Source organism: Onychostruthus taczanowskii, unplaced genomic scaffold, assembly GCF_017590055.1.
Source record: "Onychostruthus taczanowskii isolate IOZ18803 unplaced genomic scaffold, ASM1759005v1 scaffold1, whole genome shotgun sequence".
Classification (NCBI taxonomy): domain Eukaryota; kingdom Metazoa; phylum Chordata; class Aves; order Passeriformes; family Passeridae; genus Onychostruthus; species Onychostruthus taczanowskii.
Window position 1 is genome coordinate 33,276,990 of NW_024496525.1, and position 24,228 is coordinate 33,301,217.

The following is a 24,228-nucleotide window of genomic DNA, read 5'->3' on the forward strand; positions in this document are numbered from 1 at the left end:
AGGGTATGAATTCAAAGTGCAATCGTACTTTGAAAATGGTTTAACGTAAACAGAACCAGACTCTTTGTTGTAGAATGAGACATGGAGTTAATCAGGAAAGTCCTGTGCAGACAAGTCCTTGCAGATGAGGCTACTGGCGTGGTATTGCCAGAGCTGATGGTTTTACTTCTTCATTTCAGATCTGGAAACATCTTCCAGGGAAGCTGTAGCACATTAAGCCTGCTGAAAATTGATCTGCTTTTCTTAGTTGCCTCATATGGATGACCTACAAGTATTCCAATGGCCCTCAGAGAGCAGCACATCAGAACTTGAGAAGTACAGTTTAAGCTCACTACAACTTCGGTACCTCCTCCTACACTCAGTGTTAACTTCACAGTTACTGTGCAGTAACCCAAGTAGTCTGATGGCATTAAATGAGATTTTACTGATCGTTTATGTAAGTGCAGACACATTTCAGCTACAAAAGGTGCTCAACAAGGCCTTATTCTTCCCATTATGTGACACTTGCTGTCACAAGTGTGTTATATTGTAGTATGACTGACCTAAAAATACGAAGTTTTGTCACTGTCAACTACTTTTCATGCATTTCCTTCAAAGCTTACATTCACTTGTCAAAGCATGCTGGATAAAGAAATTAAGACTAACACAACATAATTTCACTGAAACAAAAACAAGTACTAGTGTTCTTTTCAACTACAGCTCTTATTAACTAATGCTTCTCATTTCCCCTTCAGTAATTAATAAATGTCTTACACAAAAATAACTTGTACAAATTTTCAGAGTTGAATTCAAAGCATATGGCAGAGTCAGAAGCAGATATGCCTAGATTCTGTAGTTCCTTTTCTTAAATCTGTGTTTTAATTGCAGAGAACACCATTTCTCTCAAAGGAAATTATGTTTCCTCAGTGTTCAACTCCCTAATGCTGTCTTTGCAAAAACTTTTCTTTCTTTTCTTTCACCCATATGAAAGAATTATACTGCACCTCAACCACATTCACTGTTAACACAGCAGCAGTCAGATCAAAAATCAGTCTCATCCAGGATCTACCTCTGACAGAAGCCAAGATACCCAAGTAAGAATATACTGTTAAAACACTCTCAGACTCCTGAAATTTGCAGCTCAGGGACTCCCTGAGCTGGAAGCAGTATGTTTCCATTTAAGATTAATACTCAACACTGACATAACAGACTTGACAAGCTGAAGAAAATGAGACAAACTTCACAGGGAAAAAAATGGCATCTCCTTTCACTGCACTACTGCTTTAAAAAAATGAACTGCAAATAAATGTGTTACTTGGTAACATATTTCCTACTACTGGAACCTTTTGAAGATTCAACAGAAGACTTACTTGTTTGAACAGGTAACTTAAAAATCTGTTTACTACCTCAACAGCATAATTTTTAACTGTCAAAACAGAAAAGAATGTTTTATGTTTATAAAAAAGCAGACGGAAGTTCCAGAGAATATTTCAGGCAGCTGGGCACATTCATGTTGCTATTACCATATACAAAAATTCCTAAATGCAAAATAAGATTGTTAATATTATTGTTACACTGCCCTGCTTTGCTTTTTCATCTTCAAAGTTTTCATGGCATTAATGATACAGGCCTCACTTTTTTCTTGATGCATACACATATTCTAATCTTGATGACATCTCCAAGACAGTTAAAATTGTAAGACACAGTGGTTGCTCATGGTCACAAAAGAAAGCAGCAGCAAACTCAGATCAGAAGAAATTCTTTCTTCACTGATGAACTGAACCCTGCTCATGAAGCACATTTTCTACCCATTACGAAGTTCATGAGGTGTAAAAATCTACAGCAGCCTTGAAAATTGCTTTAGAACTACTCAAAACTCAAAGACATAATAATTTAATTCCCTTAACAGTGAATGAAAAACATCATCCATTAAAATGAACTTGAAGGGAACATTTTTCATGTTTAACTTTAAAATAAATTATTCTAAGGATTAAATCAATAGAGGAAATGTGATGCTAAGGCACTGACCTACTCTGACGTGTGGAAGGAATGTGAAACTCAGAAAAGAGCAAATCGTTCCAATTTACCATTACTGACTGCATGGTTCAGTCGATATGCATGGAGTTTTTGAGGTTTATCCCACCCCCATCATTGAAACAGATGCCCATTCACCATTCCACAGATTCAAAACACAAACTCACACACAAACAAACATGCTGGGAAAATTACTGACAGTTGGTTCTAGTCTGGTGGCAAACTTGTAAAAGTTCCAGTGCAGAACGTACATATATGTTTACAGAATTCAAGGAAACAGTGGCAAGAGCTCCCCTGCCAGAACAACTTTCAAAAACAAAGGTATATGAGTCTAGGAGAGATCCACAAAGGCTTTGATATGTGAGCTCTGGACAGAAGTTTCTCTAACAGCTCAAGGTATTATTCCACCAGCTAGATGCTTCGCCCCAGCTGATGGATGCTGTGCCTCCCCTTTGAAGGGTGCTGTCCCTAGCACAGAGGTCACCAAAAAGAATATGCAAAGGCAATTCACTTAGTTCTGCGTAAAGCTCAGTGATTCAGCTTAAAGGGCTGATGGCAGTGGGTTTGAATTGGAACAACAGAGCAAGAGCTGGAGCAAAGCCACCTTCTGCTGATTCCCAGGGGGTAAGAACCATTAGCACAGGGAAAACTTGCATGCAATAACTTCTTAAATTGCTACAGCAAGATCCACCATAGCTCTGTCAAAACCCCGTGTAAGGGTACAAATCCAACACACAGAACCACTGAAATCCCTCCCTGCTCAGGTGCTGATTTTGTTGTATCCAAATCCCATTTGGATACTTAATGCTGCTCAAAATCCTAACTACTCTCCTTAACTGCTGACTACTCAGAGTTGACTTCATGACTTGGAGTCTCAGCAGAGTTCTTAAACTTTTTTTGTTGGTTTTTTGTTTTTTTTTTTTTGGTTTTTTTTTTTTTTTTTTTTTTGGCTAATATATAGGCTAGTGCCTGGCTAGCATACACAAAAGAGAGCTGAAGATTTACACAAAAATGTGTTTCCCAGCAGTGAGCACACTCTCCTGTGATGTGGGAAGCAATATTAATTGAAGTGAGATCTTGCAGCCTGACTCTACCACATCCCAGGGAAATGCCCTAGCCCTTGGGCATTGAGTTAATCTCTCATTAGCCATCCCTCTGGTCTCTTGAATAAATTATTTATGAAAAGCAGAAAAACTTCAATAGGAAAAAGTGAAAAGAGATTTACCATGGAGTTCCTGGTAAAGAAGCCAATTCTTCAGGAGGTGATGTATGTTTAAAAAAAAGCCAATTTAGATAACAAATCAATTTGCACTTTGGGGGCAAGTACACATTAAAGCTAGACAGATGCTATCCTCTATGTGAGAAAAATTACTTTTCTTCTCTCACTACCAAGCAGAACCAAAATATATAGGAACACAGGGTTCCTACTGACAAAACGAAGAGAATATTCCTCAGGACATACATGAGGTTCCTTGTCCATCTCAGCCCCAGGCTACCTCACTTCAGACTTGGCTGATTTGACTAAGGGCCCCACCTGGAGCAGGGCTGACAGCTGAAAATCCCAAATAGAAGCTGAGGTCCCTTTTGAAGTTCTGTCAGACACTCATCTTGAAGAATATAATCTTAATTTGTACTTTACCCCTCCATATCGGCCCTCACCGAAATCTGACTGCAGTTTGCTGAATTCCACAATTCCTTGGCTGCACTTCCATTTCTACCCCTACACTACACAAAGACAGAACTAATAATTTAAATGAGTGATTTGTCCAGCAAGCCAGGCTATTCTCCTTAGCTTGGATGCCCAACACTAAGCTGCAGGGTGCCTCAGTCTTCAAGGTTCAAAACCTGGAAGTCTTTCAGAAAGGTATACACCTACTTTTATGCTCTATGGGAAAAATTCAGCGCTCATTGCTTTCATTTAAAATACAGATGGGTAGAAGGAGAGGATGATGAAACACTTCATATGAAAAGCACTCATGGGAAGAACAGAATCCATCATGGGCAAAAACTGCTGAATGGTTTTCCACCATTCCTTCTTCAGGAACTGCCATGATTTCTTACAGTCCTCACTTCAGTGAAACAGCCAGAAAAGGACATTTCTCTCACAGACTTTTGGGAGAGTATTTCTATATGTAACCAAATACAGTCTAAAGGATGACTCAACCTGTTACAACACAGGGGAACTTGGGACTCAAGCACAACCCTAAAGGACAGTGCTGTGTTTTTTTTCTAACATGACAGTAATTGCCTGGCTGGATTCTATGTAAACACAACTCTCTTCTTGTGTTTGTCCACAGCTCCCAGTCTGAGCATCTGTATGTCCAAGGAAAATACTCAGCTGGCCAAAACATTAATGCAGTCCTTGGGTCTGCAACTGTAAATGTGTAAAATGCCTCTGAGAGCAGGTAGACAATGATCTGACTCTGTGGCTCCACTCTTCACCAGGTGTGACCACAGCCTCCTTCAGATGTGTAACCTGTGTGAGCTTACAAAAGTATTTCCAGAATCACAAAATATTCTGAGTTGGAAAAGACTCACGAGGATCATTGATCCAACTTCTGAGTGAATGGCCCATACAGGGACTGAGCCTGTGACCTTGGCACCATGCCCCGACCAAATGAGATAATTTACTCAGCATTTTGTTTAGATTTCAGCCCCCAAATGAATCCTCTTCTAATGTCTTACAGATTTTTAGTGGTTTGTAAAGCTGCTAGAACGATAGTGGTTTAGAACTCAGGGGGGTACAAGTTGAATGGATAAACCCAAACTAGCAGGGTACACTGAAATGTAAATCACCTATCTAAATTTATCTTAAAATAATAAAATTTATGTTTAAGACCTTGCTATATTAGACACACTAGCAGGACTCAAATTATCTCCACACAAGTAGCATAATTTTGATATGAAATGTCTAGAAATCAATGCTGTTACTTAAGCATTCATGAATGCTTAGAAATAATCTTAAAATCCTACACTGCATATAAAAATTCTTTCAATTTCCTATTTGTACAGAAAAGCAGTACTTGTGAAAGAAAACAAATTAATAAAAAACTCTCTCACTCTCTGTATGTCCCTGGACAGAAGATTTATGTTAAATATCAATGCCTATTTTAGGAATACACCTCTTTGAAAATAGATTTCAAATTCTCAGTCTTCAAGGCCCCAATTATCCTTCATTAATATTACCTGAACACCAAAAAATGCATCAATGTATCTTCTCCAGACTACAATGAATTATAGGGCATGTGTCATAGCTTCACAAAATGTGCCTACAAGACCACCCCAAGCCTTCCAATTACATTATAATTCCACATATTGCATAATTTAAGTATCCAAACTAGTTTCAGTTTTCACAATGCAACAAATCCATTATTCAAGTTTTCTCCATTATATTATGCTGCTACCCAGAAAGACTTTTTTATTAGATTTGGGTCAAGTTCAGCAAGCAAGTGCAGGGAATTCATGGATGGGGAAAATTAATGTTACTTAGGAACAATTAGGAACTGGGAGGAAGAAAAGTTTCTTTTCTCCTTCCAGCTAGTGAATTAAAATAGTTGGACAAGGGAAGACCTACTCAGTATAAAAGCATTAAGATCAAGGGCTAGATTTTGGAAACAATTGTCAGTTTTAGAGGAGTGGTAGAATTTTCAAAATTCTTAAGCAGAACAGGCACCTAACTATCTTGGATTTTAGACACATGACTGTTTAATGGGGTTTTCAGCAGACCTAAATGCTTTTGAAACAATCAGACAAATGAGTGAAAATATTTAGTATTTCCTCTGGTTAGTAAGTCACTTTTTAAATGCAAAATGGATTTCAATAAACCTAGGGCCTGTTTCTCAGGTCAGGTACAGACAGTTGTGCTCACACTGAGCTCATGCTCTCAGTGGGCTGGACCCAAGCCAGCCTCTGCACAGATGCCATAGAAACTACATTTTCAAGTTCTTTTTAAGACAGTGCTGCAGCCAAGAGAAACAATCTCTCACCAGGCCCCAAACACTCATCCCTAACTACCACATTACCACCTCCCCTCTGCCAGCATAACAAACTGAATCACTGATCTTGTCTACCTTCAAAGTGACTTCTTTTTTTGGCTAGATTAGTTTTTACCCTGGTCCAGCTCACTCAGTTGCTGCACAGACACTTGTGCAAGGAGAGGAAGTAGCAAGAAGGGCAAGTATACTTCATTTAGTGGCAATGCTGATCTCCGTCAATTCACAGCACATGACCAAACATATCCTTATTTCTTCTTTACAATACTCATCACATCTAAGGCACATCTATTCAATTAAATGTAATTTTGCAATACTGTTTCAAACATTTTAATTAAATACCATCTTTCATGTAAATAGAGCATGACTCAGAAGTGAAAATTTAATGAAGCAGTAAGACCCATCACTTGTAAGCTAAGCCAGCAAAAATTCAGAACATAAAAGAATGTTTTTCAGGTTTACTTCTGATACCTAAAAAAGACATAACTCAGTATAAAGCTCTCAGCTGTTCATAAATCAAAACTGTTTATTTATCCCAACCAATGAGAAGAGAGCTTTCTTTAGGAAAATCATGTATTAAATGTATTTTTAATAATGCTAAAAATCAGCTCATTTGCTTTGATGAAACCTATTTGAACCCTTGCTTTTCATTTTCTGTAGTGTATCTCACTGTTGGACTCAGGACATTCCTCTTCTGCCTTTCCAACTGTGTTGGAAACAGTGCTGGATGTGTTTAGAAGCAAAGCAAAGAAGGAATGAGAGATGTGTTTTCCACCATCCATTTCTAGGACTGTCCAAACTCTCCTTCGTTTCCCCTTCCACCACTCTGCCCGGGTAAAAGCTCACCCTGGACCAGCCACCAGCCAGGCCCAAGGAAAGCACCCAAGGACCACGCAATGCTTTGCACTGGGAGAAGTGACTTTCCCTTCAAAGCTCGCATTCCTGCCGCTGTTGGAAGCACCAGCTCTCTCTCAGTGATCCTGTGAAAGGTGACTCATGTTGATACAGACATGATAAGGGACAGGATTTCCTTTCCCACTTCCCGCCTGCGGGCACTGAGGCTGTTCACAGAATCACAAAACACTCAGGGTGGAAAGGGACCTCTGGTGATCACCCAGTCCAAATCCCCTCTCATGACAGGGTCACCTGGAGCAGGTAACACAGGAATGAGTCCAGACGGGTTTGGAATGTCTCCAGAGCGGTGACCCCAAACAGCAGCACGGGGTGAAGGTGAAAGTGACAGTGACAGTGACAGCCCCAGCCCCGCGCGGGCGGCAGGCACAGGGAACACCCATGGGGACGCAGGAACCGGTGGCTCCCCAAGGCAGTGACCGACGGTCTGTCGGGCCATCTGCGCTGCCCTCCTCGAACCCCACTTCAGGGCGGGCCGAGGGAGTGCCGGGGACAGCGCGGCCGCCGCCGGAGTGCCATGAGGTGGCACCGGCGCTGCTCCAAAATGGCGCAGGCGGGGGCTGACGGGCCCCGCAGGAACGGGGCACGGCGGGCGGGCGGGCCGGCGGCGCCACTCACCTGCCGGTAAGAGAGGCGGAAAGGCCGCAGGTAGAGGGAGGAGGTGCAGGGCTGGACCGCCAGCTCCTCGATGGCCTCCATCCCTGCCGCGGGGGCAGCGGCCGCGGCAGGAGGAGGAGGAGGAAGGGGAGAGGCGCGCGCAGCCGCCGGCGGACGGGCCGGGAGCGGCACCGGAGCTGACGGACGGGGCTGTGGCGCTCCCCGGCCTCTGCCCTCAGAGGGAGCCGGAATCACGGAATGCTGAGTTTCACACCCCCAAACCGGGACACAGGAGTCTCGCCGCCTTTATTCACTGAATCGGCAAGGTTGCAAGACATCTTTAAGATCATCCGGTTCAAGCGTCCGCCTAGCACTGCCCCTGTAACCCTCACTAAACCACATCGCCCAGTGCCAGATCCAGATACCTCTTAACTCCACCATCTCCTCGGGCAGCCTGTTGCAATGTCTGACCATTATAACAGGGAAAAAATGTTTCTACTGTCTATTCTGAATCTGCCGTCTCTTAGCTTAAAGCCATTTATTCTTTACCTTTCACTGCAGGCACGGGAGACCGTCCTCCACCGACCTCATTACAACTCCCGGTCACGGAGTAGAATTATTTTCCAGAATTATTCACGATCCTGTTTCTCAGGAGATTGGCAGATGTTCTCAGAGGGCCTCCACCGACCTCATTACAACCCCCGGTCGCGGAGTAGAATTATTTTCCAGAAACTCCTATTCACGATCCTGTTTCTCAGGAGATTGGCAGATGTTCTCAGAGGGTCAGTTATTCCCACACTTTACACCAAAATTTATGGGGAATGCCAGCGCTGAACTGAAACCCGCCTCTCTCCATCAAAGCCTTGATTTGATCTGCATGCTCCCAGGTTATCCCAATCCTGGACATAATCGGGCTTTGCAGGATGAGCACCTTGCTGTGAAAACACAGTCCCTTCTGCCTGCCTGCATGTGTGGTGCTTTCCTGCTAAATGGAGATTGTATGAGTGCTGTGGAAAATGCAGGTACAAATACAGATTCATGGATAACGTGCAATCCATTGCTCCATGCATCTCCAGCTTTCCTTTTCAGGGTCAGCTTCTAGTACCAGCCCATGGGGTAGAAGAATAAAAACAACTTGGTCAGACTCCCCTGGCTGTTTTCAAGTTATAAAATAGCAATCCCCTTTCCTTTTATTCATTATTTTTTAGGCAGAACACTATTAGAATTAGCAATTTTCTGGTTTTCATAGCAGTTTGATCACAGTTATGCAACATTAGGTTACATTACTCTGGGTGCTTTAATGCTGCTAATAATTATTTTCTAGGTTCATGAGTAACAGAGCTCACAATTTGTGGTGGTTGTTATCTCTCTGATTTGTGATCACTTTCCATGCAGATGTGCCTCTGTACAGCAATTTAGGCGTCATATAAATCAAAATATTTTGTAACTGTATTGGCTGCACTGAGAAAAATATGAAGTTTCTTGTATCTTTTTCTTTTTTTGTCTTCCTCTGTACTTCCACTGCATCACTAAGAAAGTTTATTGTCTTGTTATGTGGTAGTAAGAATTTCAGCAGTCTATCTAAAAGGAACAGATCCAGCAATTACAAAACTCACTAAGAAGTAAATGAGGCAGCACTTACATTGCAGAATGCTTACCATCAGTTCTGATAACGCAAGTGGCAAAAAAAAATTCTTGGTGGGGCTCAAAAGTGTGGTTTTAAAAGTATGTTTGCAAAGCTATCATAAAAAATAGGCAAGGAAATGTATTTTATTAGCTGACTTCGAAAATATTTGTGTAACTCTGTTTGCATCACTGTATATGTCTACATATTTCTGGTTTTTTCAGAATGATCTCAAGGTCATTCAGAGCTCCTGGGAACTTTAGCTATATTTTTCTAGTAAGTTATTTCAGTCTTCCAAGTCCAATTTAAGTATAAACACAGTTTCCATGCACAGCAGGTTTACAGTATCTCTGTTTGCTTATGTTAAAAGTTACCGGCTACCCAGGTCGGTTCAGCCAGTCAGATTGCCCTCTTCAATAAACATTCTGACACCACTTTCAGGTTTTGAGTGTGTGTGTGTTTTGGGGAACGTGTCACACTGTGTGATGGATTGCTTATTCCATTCCTAGGCTTAGGTGGGAAGCTTTTGGGGTTGTGATGTGTCACAGACCTGATCTCATTAATGTACCTGGAACAGTTGAGCACAGTGTCGCAGGAAAAAGCATTTTGGGATGCTCTGGTGTTGCAGTTGCAATGGAAAGCTGTTGATTCCTTTGTTGGAAATCTTCTTTGTGAGTATGCCAACTGAACAGACTGAGATTGAGGAGCTGCCTTAATGTTCCTGTTTTACAGGTGAAATCTGAGCATGAAAATAAATAGGAAAAATATGTTCTGCATAGTGGGATTGTCATTCAGCACCTGGACCTGAATTTCATTACAGTTCTTTATTAAAGTTTAGATACCCTCTGCAGCAAGTGGCTTTGCATTTACTAGTTCAGGAACAATCCCAAGAAGGAAATTTCTCTCAGCTACCGTTTATTCAAAGGGACAATAACAAAGGGGAACAACTTTTGTATGGGTGAGACACACTCCTGCTTTCCTGCTCCCTTTCACTGCTTTTCTGGCTGACTGGCACAGTGACACCAACCAGGCTGAAGGTGCACTGAGTTCAGAGCAAGGATTAGAGATGATACAATGCCGAGAGGCTGCTCAGCCCCTCAGCTCAGGGGTCAGGAGAGCTCTGTTCCCACCTGGCTTCCAAAGGACGTGGCGAGTTTGCTCAGTAAACTGGCCCAGCTGCTTTGTTGTGTGTTTCTTGACATCCCTGTGTGTTTGCTCCTTTTTAAGGCAGAGATACTAGCAGTGGTATGTGTCCAGAAACTTGGGAAAACAGACATCCATAATTCCAAAGTGTTTAAGGACTGTGTTCATGCCTATTACCTTCAACGAGATATTTCCAATATTTGTGTCCATGTCTAACTTTTGGGTTTGATTAGCATTATTCCAGTATCATTTACATTTCTACAATCTTGTCCCTAGTTCATCAGATCCCAAACTTCTTACACCCTGGATTACTCTTGGCTATCACAGTTTCTTTGCAGGGCACTATCCAGGTTTATCATTGCTCTTCTACTCAAAACAGCTCCCTCTGATGTCCTTCCACAAACCAAATGCCTTATGCCGTCACATCTTCCTTGCCAAGTATGACTGTTGACTTGACTTCCACAAAACTGAGGATGTGTCAGAATGACAGGTTGTCTTTCACTACATTAAAGTGGCTTCTGGATTGTTTTCTTGTTATTAAGAAAAAAACAACAACAACAAAAAAACCCAACACACCAGATACTAGGTTGTAAATGCTGTCATGGATAGTTTGCTCATGGGTTCTTCAGTCTCCTGGAGCTGCTGGTCTCCTGCTGTAAAATACTAAAATCTAGATGTTTGTCCCTAGGCTGTAATAGCTTTGAGAATGGTTTGTGTATCAGTGTGATAGCAGCCCCATGAAGAAAAGCAGAAAGTGTGAATAAAAATTTGTGTCTTTCCTGGAATGGAGAGTATATCAGCAGGGAGAGAGGGGAAGAAAGAGAAGTGTTCTGTCTGGAGTAAAGAGTCTTGAGGGAAGATTCACTGGCATATCTTACAAAAAATGAAATGTCACCATTAGTGTTAAAAAGGAATTCTTTCTGCAGAGTAAAGTTCTTTGTTTAACAGACTTCTCTTTCCTTCAAATCAGTGTTTGCTCTGGGTTACTTCATGAGTAACTTTTATTACCAGCAAAGTATCCAAACATTTTTTTTTTCGGTTGCTCTTTTAAAAAATCCCCTTGAGCTTGGAGATTCTGCCGACACAGTGCTTCCCTTCCCCTTACAGTCCCGCGGTCCTTGGGCATGCACTCTGCAGAGGGTCAGGTTGCATCCTCATTAGCAGTTTGTTTTATTGCTGTTTGCTTTGGGACACAACCGGGAATGTTTCCGTCTGCTCGCCGTGGCCCCGGGAGCCAAGCACACCTCTCACCCCGGCCCAGGCTTACAGTGAGTGGACACCCAGGAATGTCCCTTGCAGTACTTCCCTCTTCCCACTGGAGCTTAGCAAGGTGCCTGAGCTGTTGGGTTCACTCATGCAGAGTTAGGCAGCACATTTTCCATAGTGATTTTTGTGTGTGTACGTGTCTTCGTGTACTTTTAATCTCCATCAATCCCTGCCAGGCTCACTTTGTTCTTTGACATGCCATGGCTCATGAACAAAAAATCATCAGGTCCTGAGCCTTTCATCTCCAGAGGACTACTTAATATATTGCAGAGTACCATTACTTTTGTTATTTGTGAGTACAGTAGTTACTAAGATACTACAAGTACGAAAGCCTCAACAACTAGAGGCATGTTGACTTGCAGTTCTCAAATCCCATTTTTAAAAAATATTTCTAACCCTCATGGTTGCAGGGAAAATTGGGAAATGTAAATGATGGCAAACTCAATGGTTTGTGAGCTGTTAAGTGGAGGTGATGCCACGTATTTGGTAGAAGGGCTTTGCTGTTGGGGTGGCAAATAACCTGAATCCCCAGCTCTGGGCAGAAGAATGCCAGCAGAGGCTGCTGAAGCCAAGAGGCACTGGATCCAGCTGTGTGCTCACATCAGCCCCATCCAGCTGGGATGCCTTCAAAGCCGTTGTCTTCTGCCTAGAAACTGCTCCCAGAACTTCCTCCTCTGCCTCAGCTCCCTGAGCCACGTGCAGTTTTTGTTAAGGTCACATAGGAGTTTTAGGAAAGTTGAACACCTTTGCTGTACAGGCTTAGTGAGAAGGATGGATGAAAGTGTCCCAAATGAAGTCTGTTTTGTAAACTCATGTTGGGAATCCTTATGGTTGACAGCATGAAATCGTATCCTCTTCATGTGGGCCATCCTTGCATCGCCACAGAGATGTTAGTTTTGAGTGCCTTTCTGGGGATCAGATGCATGTTCTTTCTGTAATGAAGTGGCTGTTGTGAAGTTTGCCTTCTAAAGCTTACCCCTTAGGCTCCTGGGGAAAAGCAAGCCTGAAGCTGCCAATATCTAACTTTTAATTATTATTCAGTTCTGGGGCATAACCACCCTGGTTACATTCATGAAAGTCAGGAATTGTGCTTATGCAAGTTTTTTGGCATTGTAAATAGAGCCCTAGAGAAATTTGTTTTGATTTTAGTAGTAACTTTCCTGAGAGACAACTTTTTGTTTTAATAAATTATTTACATTTCAATTACAAAATATAAAATTAAAGGTCCACACTGCAGTACATAATATTATGTTCCAACAATTTTATTCACCATCAATTGGTTCAGGGCTGCTTTAATCCACGAATAGCCACAGTTTGAAGAACTTGGAGCAATTATTCCTGAATTTGGTTTGTAAGGACTAACAGCATGATCAAGACAGGCATGGTGTGTGGTATTCCTGATGTGCACCACAGCGATTTAGAGGAATATGTCAGTTTGTTTCCCTTAGATGTTTTGATTAACTCCACCTTGTTTTCAGAAAAAGTCTATCTCTTTTAATGAGAACAACCATCTTGGTCTTTACTTTGCAAGGTCAAGAACTGTCTCATGGCTGTAGGAGGAAAATTCACCTATGTCTAGTTAGAACAGTGTCATTTCCCAGAAGAGCTGAAATTTATCCATCTGCCTTGTGAAATGAAGGTCTGATAAATATTTTTTTTCTGCCTATCATCAGTAAAAGCCTTGAACTAAATATGGTAAGAAAAAAAAATTAAACATATTCAGTATAAATATAGATACAGATATCATGACATGTAAAATTGGTCTCTCTAAAAATAGTGAAGGAAAAAAAGCTCTGCAACATAAATGTGTAACTAATATGTCAAATAGTTCTTAAGCTATTCACAATATAATGTGACAAGTTGCAATATGGTATAAAGTAGAGGAGGGGAGGTGAGAACATGGGAAGTAAATTCTCATTCTTAACTTTTCAGCTGGGGGAAGAACAAACATGCAGTCTGTGAGAAAAAGAAACAATATGCATGCAAAATTTAGATACTTTTATATTATATTAATTACTATCCAAGAAATGTTGCCTACATCTAACAGAGTGAAAATGATTAGAGGGAAGGCTTTGATTTTTCAATAAACTTCTCTCTAAGGAGGGAAAAAAGAAAATGATAATACTGTGTTGTTTGTATTACAGAACCATGTACAACCAATATCTGGATCTCATTATGCTGGGAACTGTTCAAATGCAGGTAGAAAAGTGGCATCTTTCACCTAAAAACCAGCAAAATATTTTGCACAAAAGAACAAACAAGATGAATGCACGGTAATAAGGAACAGCTGAAGGAGAGCAAAAGATCACGAAGGATCTTTTGTTTGCCACGTGTGTATGCAATAGAGCTGGAAGGAGAAAAGTATTTTGGTTTCTCAAGGAGCCTTGAATCATGTTCTAACAGTTTGAAATTGCCTGTAAAAAAGGACTGGAGCCGGAGCTGTTGGATACTGGAGTGCTGGCCACGGCTGTAGCCATGAGCCTGTTATCTCTGAGCTCCCCTGTCACCATGACACTCTGCTGTGCCTGGTACTCTGCCCTGGACTGGGGGCATTACAAGCCCAAAGGTCCTTAATCTTCAGGCAATTTGTCTAGCAAGATTTCTGGAAACTGTGGGAGCTGGAAGCCCTGGTCCTCAGGAGACTACCAGCTGGGCTGCTCACAAGCTGGGGCTGGCATTGCTCCAGTGGATGCTTGCCTGTTTTTCAAAGGAATTTAATTGAATACTTGTCTGGATGAAATGTTTCTGTTTGGTAAATTGAGACATTCCAAAATAAAAATATAGTCAGGGAGGGTTTTTTTTCCACCAGATGTAGGGAGCAGGTACATGGTTTCTATTTCAACATATTTAAATATAAATATATGTGTTTTCTGTGATAGAAAGGTAGAGAGACACAGCTGGCCATTTTCCTGCCTCCTCTTCATTAGACATATTATATCATTTTTATGTTTATTTCTATTGCACCAGTGATTAGGAACCCAGAGCTTTATTGTGATCATTGGTATCAAATCACAGAACAAAGCAGCCTAAATGCTCTAGTGAGATTCTTGTGCTTGGAAGTGAGTTGGAGAAGAGCTCAGAGGAAGGACAGGGTAAGCATTTCACCTCACAACTTAGTTCAAGGAGTTGTAACTTTTCTTCAAAAAACATGTGGTTGAAGGACAGCACAGACCATGATTCTGGGAGTGCAGTGGCAGCGTGGGATGCGGGCTGGAGATATGGAGCAGCAGGATTTCATTATCAGAGACTTGATGTCAGGAAGCAATATTAGGGTTGGACTGAGTCAGTTGAAATGATTTAGCAAGTAATCTGCAGGTAGTTGAACTGATTTGTTGTTGAGGGCTAGCTGGAAAGTTAGAATATGGGTCTTTAAAAGTTTGGGTCTGGAAGAGATTGGATCTCCATAAAAATCAAAGTTCTGAAAAACAAAATCCTAGGCATTTTATACTGGACTCTCAAAACTGTTGGCACTGACCTTTCCTAACTTGGGAAAGTGCCTTCCTTTGAAACCTTGACAATTTTTTTTTAAAATAAATGTTCTGCATACTTTTCAATTCTTTAGTTGTAGTCCAGAAAAAAAAAATAACCAGAAAAATCAACCCTTCCTCCTCTTTCCTATTTGCGATCTGTCTTGCTGGAATTATTATGTTGCTCTGTGTTCTTGGAGGCTGCAGAGAAGGTTTCCAGAGCATTTCAATTGGAGATGTGGGCATTAGTATGCCCACAGTAAAACTGAGCCCGGGGATATCCTAATCTCTGTCGATCTCCTGGAGCAGCCTATTTTCATTTTACTTTTGCAGTGCTCCCTCTTCCTTGCCTGCAGCCACTTCATTAGAAAGCCTGCAGAGCAGGAGAGGCGGATGTGTTTAATGCTGACAGGTGTCAAGAGCAAAGGAAAGGCGCTGTTTGTTTGGCTCCCTGCTCATGTGTGAGGAGTTTGCAGCTCAGCTGAACACGCTGGACAAGGCATGGGGTGTTAGGGTATGAAGTTGGCTCGTGCTGGGCAGGGGATATCAGTGCTTTTAAACTGGTGGGGATCTATCCACAGCGTTGCCTTTTTGCTGAGACTAGATTTGAGATTCTCATAACTAAGCAACCTGTAGGAAGAAATTGCCCTCCTCCATCAAGATCAGGAATTATATATTGTTTTAACCATAGTTCTCTCCAAACACTACTACAGTTTTCTGTTCATATTTTAAAGATATACAGTCCATGTATGCTAATATATCTGCATGAGAAATTGTGAGGACTTGGAGGCAGTCTTTGGCAGAGACAATAGAACAGGCTCACAAACAGGTGGTTTTCATCACTGGATGCGTAATGCTGTATGTTTTAGCTCCTTGCCTGATGCCCTGATGCTGCAGAGGAGGCAGTTCTCTCTGGACATAAATTGGGATGCATTTGCTAGAAGGGGTAACAAAGTGCTTCCTTCACTGAGGCATCCTGTCTGGTACCTGTACAAATACCTCTAGGCAAACAGGTAAACAAACAGCACATAATCTGTCACTGCTAAGGACAGCATTGCTGCTCTGTGTACACAAGAAAGGAAAATATGTTTAGAATGAATGTGGATATTCTGTTCTTCATTCATGTGTGACTGAATTCTAATCTCTTTTAGTGTGCTGTAAATCCAAAATAACATACTGAAGTCAGTGCAGTTCCTGGGGATTTGTGCTACTGTAAATGAGAACAGAATAAAGAATTTTTTTCTCCTTCTCTCTTGTAATGGTGAGAAGAAAAGCTGGATTGTCAGCCTGGCTATGCTTCTGTGCTTTGCTGACTTTGTCATAAAATGGACATCATTTAAACATTCTTTATTTTTTTATATTTAGAATATAGCAGAAGGAGAACCTTGATGGTTTTTTATTTTACAGAAATATAAACATTAAAGTCATTTTTCTTTTACACGTGACTTAGAAAGCATAATTTACATGAAAGGACCCTATTATATACTCTGTCCTGTATTTGTTTATCTAATTGAATAGAAGAGCATTTACTGCAGTTTCAAAGTTAAGCCAATAAACATTTGTCTTTGTATTGCAGCAGCGATGTTTGACAATTGGGTTGGGTAACACCCGTTTTAACTTGGGTTTATTTTATATTATTGACGGAGCAAAACTCCAAGTACATTTTCACCCCCTTCCTCGCACTGTTGCCATAAGGTAGATATTTGGCAAAAGATCCTGAAAGCTTTTCTTACAAGCTGCCTGTGTTATTTACATCACCCTTATTCCCTTCACCGTATAGGTCATGTCACAACTTTACATTTTATTTCACATATCCCTGGATATCTTGGATGCCTGGTGTGTGAAACACGATGTAGAGATGTGAGCAGAGGGATTGTAAATAGACCTACCTTTATATTTCCAGTTACAATCAAGAGCAAAGCAGCAAAAACCAAACTGAACCTTTTTCTATTATATGCCATGCTCACACCAAAGCATCTGTCCATCCACTCTACCTGCTTAAAATCCAGGAGCCCCATGGTTATAGGGGTGTTAAATGCTTATTTTCACTGTCAGTTAGAAGATGCCATTGGCATACTTAGACATAAAAATACTTAAAGACTGCTGTATTATTTTATTTTTGCTCCATAACTGGCATTCTGGATTGTGCTGCCTGTATCAAATAGCTCCTAGACCATCCCTCCTAATCAGTTCCTTTTGGGAGCAGGATTGTCGGGCTCGTTCTGAAGCTGTGCCAGTGCCAGCAGTGCATGGGGACTACAGATGAGAGCTTTGTTACAGAAGCATGAGATCAATTCACCATTCCAGGCCATGCAGTAAATGCATTCCTGACTGAATGTTACATCGTTTTTATGTTCCTGGGACAGCATTGTACTGTCTCCTCACTGAAAGAGCCATGTTCATTAGATACAGGAAGTCCTGCTAATCATCCATAACCAACATTAACAGCTGCTGGTAGATCTTTGTATGCCCACTGATCAGGGGAGAGCTCACAGGAGATTTGGTGCTTCTTTGCTGTGCTTGTTTTCTCAGCATGCTTCAGAATTTGAAGTTCTGTGGAGAGGAAAAAAAAAAAAAAAAGCAGTTAATCCTTAAGGTTGAGAGGAAAACTTTTAAAACATGCACCAGATGGAAATCAATGCAGTAGTGTCTGCAGGCAGACACATACACTGAGAAGCAGTCTGAAGACTGACACTATTTGGATTAAAGGCAAAAGAGTTGCAAAGCAGTCACACAACTTAAGATATCATCAATACAGTACAGGGGCTCTGCAATTCTACAGTGAGCCCTGTCTTGTTTCACAGGGTTGATAGCTTTGTTTTTGCCAGTGGCTCAAGATAAAACCCAATTTTCTCTCCTGTTGATTTGTGCTCCCTTTCTTTTGTATAGACAACTTCCATTACTTCCTTTAGCAATGTACACAGATAGCTGACTCAGGAATGGAACTGACCGGAAAAAAAGAATTCCAGTCAATGGACAATAAATTTTTATTTCTCCACTTGTTTTCTGCCCGTTTTCTTACAACAAGAAGAAAAAAAAAAAAGAGAGAGAGAAAAGAGCATAACTGATAAATGGTGAGATGTTTGTTTTGAACTGTTTTGATCTATATGAAACCCTTATGCTGGAGTTGATTAGCCTAGTGGCTGCTTTGTGTATAGTGAAGTCTTCAAGAATCTATCCTGGCTGCCAACAGTTATTCCTTAGCCCCAGCTTGGGATCTCTGACACCTCTTTGTGGGTGAGATGTAGCAGGATTTCTGCAGATTATTCTCCAGAACAATCCATTGCTCATGCAGGAGTCCTGTGTGTCCAGCTCCCATCCAGTTTATGGGACAGACTCTCTGCTGACAGTGTAGCTGGTTTTGGTAGAGAAAACATTAATCCAACATCCTCCTGGTAATACTGAAATAAATTATAAAATAAATCCCAAGGTGGTTTACAGAATCTGGGAGGAAAAGTACATAAGTACATAGCAAATCTTGTACCCTGGAATCCAAGTGGTTCCCCAATGTCAGCAGTGAACAGGGGATTGTGGCTTCAGAGAGCTGGATATTCAATGTGACACAGAGGGGATATGGGCCAAAAGCACATGAAAGCACCTTCATTCCTGGTCCTTCCAACACATAAAAATGCCAATAAACCATAAGAACCTGCTCAGGAGTGAAAGCTCTGCCAAATGAATAGTGCAGAGCTGGTAGCAGCAGCTGGCTGAAACAGGATGGCAGCTGGTGTCTGTGGATAGTGCCCATGGGGGGAACTGCCCCAGGAGATGGCAAAGGTAAAGACGAGCAATAATCAAAGAAATGCCCATCCTCTGGATGGAGGTGTTTGCATGCAGCACCTTGCTACACACCTAAGTGCCAGGCAGCTTGATACTCTGCAAGACCATACATGGTACCATTTGCTTTAATAGTAGCAATTAGTGGGCCAGTAGAATAAACAATGATTTCATGAAAATGAGGACTGATCCATTCATGGATGGATCTGGGACAAAGATTGAATCCCATGCTTGTCATCAGTCAATGCTCCCCTCAAGGTGTTCATTGTTCAGCCAGATTTCACTGCAAGATGCATACAACAGACCTTGCATTTTTGTACATTTGCTGCATTGCACAGCACCCTGGGGCTCCAAAGCAGCTCTTTGCTGTCAGTAATGCCTGCTGTATGCTCTAGTGCAGGCAGGCAAAAGAGCAGGTCCCAGAATTTATTCACAAAATTAAAAAACAAAAAAACCCAATATCATGGAGTGTCCCGGTTTTGCCTGAGTCACCCTTGCAGGGAGATGTTCTATGGCATTGCAATAGCCAGAATTTGCAGTAAGAAGCTGCAGGAAGGCAAGTTTAAATGAAAATTAAGAAGAGTGTTTCCAACAGTGGGCATTGCTCACCAGAGGAGCACAAGCTCCAAGAGAAACCACCTCATGGCTGATAATTAGTATGGTATTTTTTGATAATTTATAGACAACTTGATAGATTACAGCAAGTTTCATCTGTTACATACTGTAAGCAAAGCAAGTAGGGATTTGTCTGGGGAGGAGTGCGTGGCAGAAAATGCATTGGTTCCAGTCCTCCACCACCTTCTGTGTCCTCTTACTTGGTGTCCCTCCTGTGTTCCCAGCAGGGAGCCTCAGGAGGTCAAACTGCAGGGCTGGCACCTTCTGTGCCTGCAGCTCAGGGACAGCTGGGCTGCTCACTTGGTATTCAAGGTGATGTAGGTGAAAGAGGACTTAGGTTTCATGTTTCTGCATCTTCACCCATCCTTTTGTACTTCCCTCCCTTGAATTTGGGAGTTCAGCACTGCTGGGAGAAAAGGCTGGGAGATCTGGCTTTGAAGGAGATGAATCCTAGAACAGAACAGGGGTCTTCAGGCTCCAGTTATTTCTACCTGGTCACAGAGAATAAGTTTCTGCTGTTACTGGATGGTACATCCAGACAGGGTGAGATGCTTGAAGCCCACAACCGTTATCTGCTGTCAGCCAACACCATAAAAAATGTAGCACTTGTGTTCCAAATCCTTGAATTGGAACATGAGGAATTGGACGTGAGGATTCACAATAAATAAGCATTTCAATTTCCCTGCTCTAGGAGTCTTTAATGATTTTGCGTTTTTCTTCACAAACGTGGAGGCTTGAAATGAATTATTTAGGTGAAAGATGGCTCTTTCTTGTGATCATGATTTCTTGTCTTTGTCTACTTAGACACCCAGTACTGTAGGTTAAAGAAACACATCAGATTTGCTTTGATATCCTTAAACCTGGAAACAATGGATTCATACCAGAGAATGAGAGTGTTGTGAAACTGAAGATGAAGCCTTGGCTTTAGCTGCAGAAGTAATTTTAACAGGCATCCATATGTGTTTAATAAAATCAGATTTTCACCTTTCCAACTGGAGTTTTAGTCACAGCAGCATATTTTGCAGCTCCCACTCAAGCCAAGCAGTATGTGATAGTAAGGACACTGTTGCTGGAGCAGAGAAAGTGGAATCAAACATGGTTCCATCTCACACTTCCCAGCCAACAAACTGAGCAGGAAAGTGTTAAATCTCCTGCAGCAATGCTGTATGGGAGCCTGCCAGTCATCTTTGCCTTTTTTTGCAACTCAAGCAAAGAAATAGATCCTCCAAATTAGGTCATCTGTTTGCTTAATTCTGAAAGATTTTTATTAAAATTAAAAGTGTTGTCTGTTTCTTCTCTCAGAGAGAAAAGAAACATTGGCATCTGAAGTGGTGGAAGACAAACACTTGGTGCTGGGCAACTTGATTAAAGTGTATTCCTTGTAATGAGCGGTGCCTCCCTTATCCTGCCATTGTGTTCAGACAAGAAAAAAAAAAGAAGGGCCTGCCCTTTCCCATTGTACAGTCACATTTTCCAAGTGCAGTGAAAATGGGCTTTATAAAAAGCTCTAAAAATTTTTTAAAAAAAGAAAGATGAACTCTGTCTTTTAGTAAACCACTGAAGCAACTCTTCTATGAAGGCAACCTTGTGCACCTTGTATATAGGAAAACTGTTGGAGGTGGTGCTCTGTCTAACCTACCAGAGAAGGAAGATAATAGTGATAAAAATGGTCTAGGATTAGTGTTATCTGAGCTTTGCTTAAAAGTTTGCTACTAGAATCAAATCTGATTTTCACTTGGGAAAGGTAATAAAGGAAAGAGTGATTTGCAGCAGAAGACTGTGTTTATACTGTTATATTTTTATCACTGCCATCACCAATACTAACATCAGCATTTATCTACCAGTGTACATTAACCAGCAGTCCCCTAATACATTAACAGGCATTATTAGCTGTAATAGCCCAGTTCAGTCAGAGGTAGTGGGAGAATCACAGAGTCTCTGCATCGTGTTTGCCCTTATCCAGAGAGACTTGCTTGTGGGCATTCACCTGTGTGCAAACTGGGCAGAAAAAATGAAAACTGTGCATTGTATGCTTACATTTTGGAAACATTAAAAAGAAGCTGTAGTCAGTAGAAATACATACCTATCCTCAAAAATAAAAACCCCAACAAAGAAAATTTGAGACTCGGGCTAAGCCATGTCCTCAACTCTGTATTGTGGCACTTCTGTTTGTTTCAAAGATTCAGCATGGATTTTCCTTGGTATCTTTGTGTGCTGAGTTTTACTGTACTGGTTCCACCACCAGCAGACTCAGTAAACAAGGATGTGCCCAGGGAAAAACAGACATGGTTAAAAAGATCTGTGTTGCCAGCCAAAATCTGACGAGGTTAGTTTGGGTTTCTAGCAGCCAAAATAAAACAGTTGTGCAGGGCCAAGAATTTTGAGATAGAGAGGGCTGGAGGAATTCTAAATATGCTACAGAAGTGGAAGCAACAGGACTTGGCAAAATCCTTGGTTGAGATAGAGAAACAACGTTTCTCTCTAGCCAAAAAACAGGGTGGTGTTGAAAGAGAGAGTGAGATGGCAAAACCCTTGGGCAGAGAGAGGATATCCAGGAAGGAGTGTTTGAAACTTGGGTCCAGATGGAGATTAAAAGTTAACTCTAATGAAACACCCATTCGCTCAGGTATTTGGTTCACTGTAAATATAAATTCTTGACCTAAAATTCTTCTTTAGTATAATCAAGGGATCTGAGCTGACCAAATAATTCTGAGATCCAGTAAAAATACAGCACTCATGAAGTATACATAGATAAATATAATATATATACCTTCATCCATACTTACAAATATGTGTGTTAAATGGACATGGTTTTGACATAATAGTTGAAATAATAGAGAGAAATATTTCATACTAGAATAGCATTAAACAATTACAGTAAAGAATCTAATTTCCTTGTGCTTTAGTTCCGTATTGACACATTTGCTTTTAGGTTTTCTTCTTTTCCTTCCTAATTTTACGGATCATCACATTCCCTGTAGCTGCATCACTAATAGAAACAAATTTACCTATGGAGCCTGCATCAGAGACACTTAAGATACAAATGCTTGTACCTGTTTGGTAAGAGAATTAGCAAAGTGATGCTAATTAACACTGAACACCTTGAGGGGGGATATTTTTATAGTCACCAATTACGCACTAATGTGTATTGATTGAGAGGCAAACAGTGCACACATCAATTCCTCAGCACAAAAAAAAAAAAAAAAAAAAAAAAAAGCACTCATCCAGCATAGCATTTTTGCTGTGTGATTTTCTTTGTTTTTAGCACCAAGTCCAATATAAAAGGCAGGTACTTTCAGTTAATTAAACTTACACATTTTATCCAGGAACACATCAATAGATAGGCGTGTAAAGGGTAGAGATGTTATCTCACTCAAAGGGAGCATGGGTTTGGTTCACTCTTACTCTTTGAATTTGTGTTTGTGGCTTATTACCATTGTAATCAACAAAATATAAATCTCCTTCCAAGCGCCTGCTTGAGCCTGACAGCTCCAAGGGAGCATTTTACAGCAGGACCCTTCCATCCAGACCCCCAGACTGCTCAGGGTCTTTTTTTAATTCTCGTGTTGGAGCTGTCAGAGCTCACAGATGTAGTGTTGTGGTTAGTCAGCAAAAACCAGCCCCGTGTTGCTCTGCTGGTGTCTGGCATGCAGAGCTGGGCTGCAGGAGCAGAAGGGATGCACGTGCCCCACAGGGCCTGGAGCCCACCGAGGGCGGAGACACAGCTCGTGCCAAAATATGCAAGGAATTGAAATGAAGATTCTCCTAACCCTATACAACGTGCATTTTCAAAAAATGCCTAGATCTCTCATCAAAGTAAAATGTAATTAGGGATATTATTGCATGCCTTCTTAATTGGAACGGCTTGTGACAGAGAAGTATTTGGGAGGATAACAAAGTGCAGACGTTTGTGTGCATGGCTCTGATGGAAATGATGCCCAGCACATCCATGTCCATGCAAAACAGAGGAATGGTGAGGGTCAGTGGGACTGCCCACGTGCCCGAAGTGGTTCTTGTGCTGAAAGGTTGGCTCAGAGCTTATGCTGTAATGGCAGTAAGACACTTTTAAGGCTCCTCTGGGCTAAGCAGGAATATGTCACTCCCCTGTGAGCAGCAAGGAGTACTTTAACAAGCCAAGTGTAACTGTAAGTGACACCTTTTCTCCAGAAGCATGAAGGAGTTGTCAATCTTCTGCCCTGTCTTGAGGTTACTGTCCCAAATACAAAACCAGACACATCAACGAAAGGACAAAAAATTGTGCAGCCAGTTCAGAAAACTACTCCTGTGAGACCCAGCCATGAGAGTGAGGCAGCAGCAAATGGATGGGAAGAATTCCCACAGACAGGGTAGTGGAGAGAGACCATAGATGGGACTTGGGCACAGTTAGGCAGGGGTTGACACTGGGAGGTGAAAGATGCCTTCATTCTTCTCATGTGGTTGGCTCTGCACTGCCATAGCCAGAGGAATAATACCCCAGGGACTGCTCTCCCAGACAGTTTGGCCATGGGCCAGGTATTAATTTCTCTGGGTTCCTGTGTGGAAGCAGGGAAAGTGAAGAAAAGTGTTAGAAATGAAAATAAGATGAGAATATTAATGATGTTTGCCATGGGTTTCTTCTTAGGCAGTGTGCTGCTTGCACACCCCCAGAGTAAATGTAGAAACAAGTTTGTTATTTTCACATGACTAATAGCGTATTTTTTTTTTGTTTAATACATTTCTTGGTGGACAGGAAGTGTAGCTGGAAAGATTTATTTTAATGTGCATTGAGAAGAGCTGTTGCCTGATATTCAATAGTTAAGTTGAAGTATCGGACACTGGAGTA

At 41.4% G+C, this 24,228-nt stretch overlaps 1 protein-coding gene across 1 annotated transcript in view; it reads right to left on the reverse strand.

Annotated features, from left to right (window-relative positions):
• The window catches only part of NUDT14 (nudix hydrolase 14), a 59,331-nt gene extending 51,566 nt beyond the window's left edge, over positions 1 to 7,765 (reverse strand). Inside the window, exon 1 of the mRNA XM_041401954.1 lies at positions 7,536 to 7,765. Within this exon, the coding sequence (XP_041257888.1) occupies positions 7,536 to 7,616 (81 nt within the window). The 5' untranslated portion in view covers positions 7,617 to 7,765. The remainder of the gene's footprint in view (positions 1 to 7,535) is intronic.
• Between the last annotated feature and the right edge of the window lie 16,463 nt (positions 7,766 to 24,228).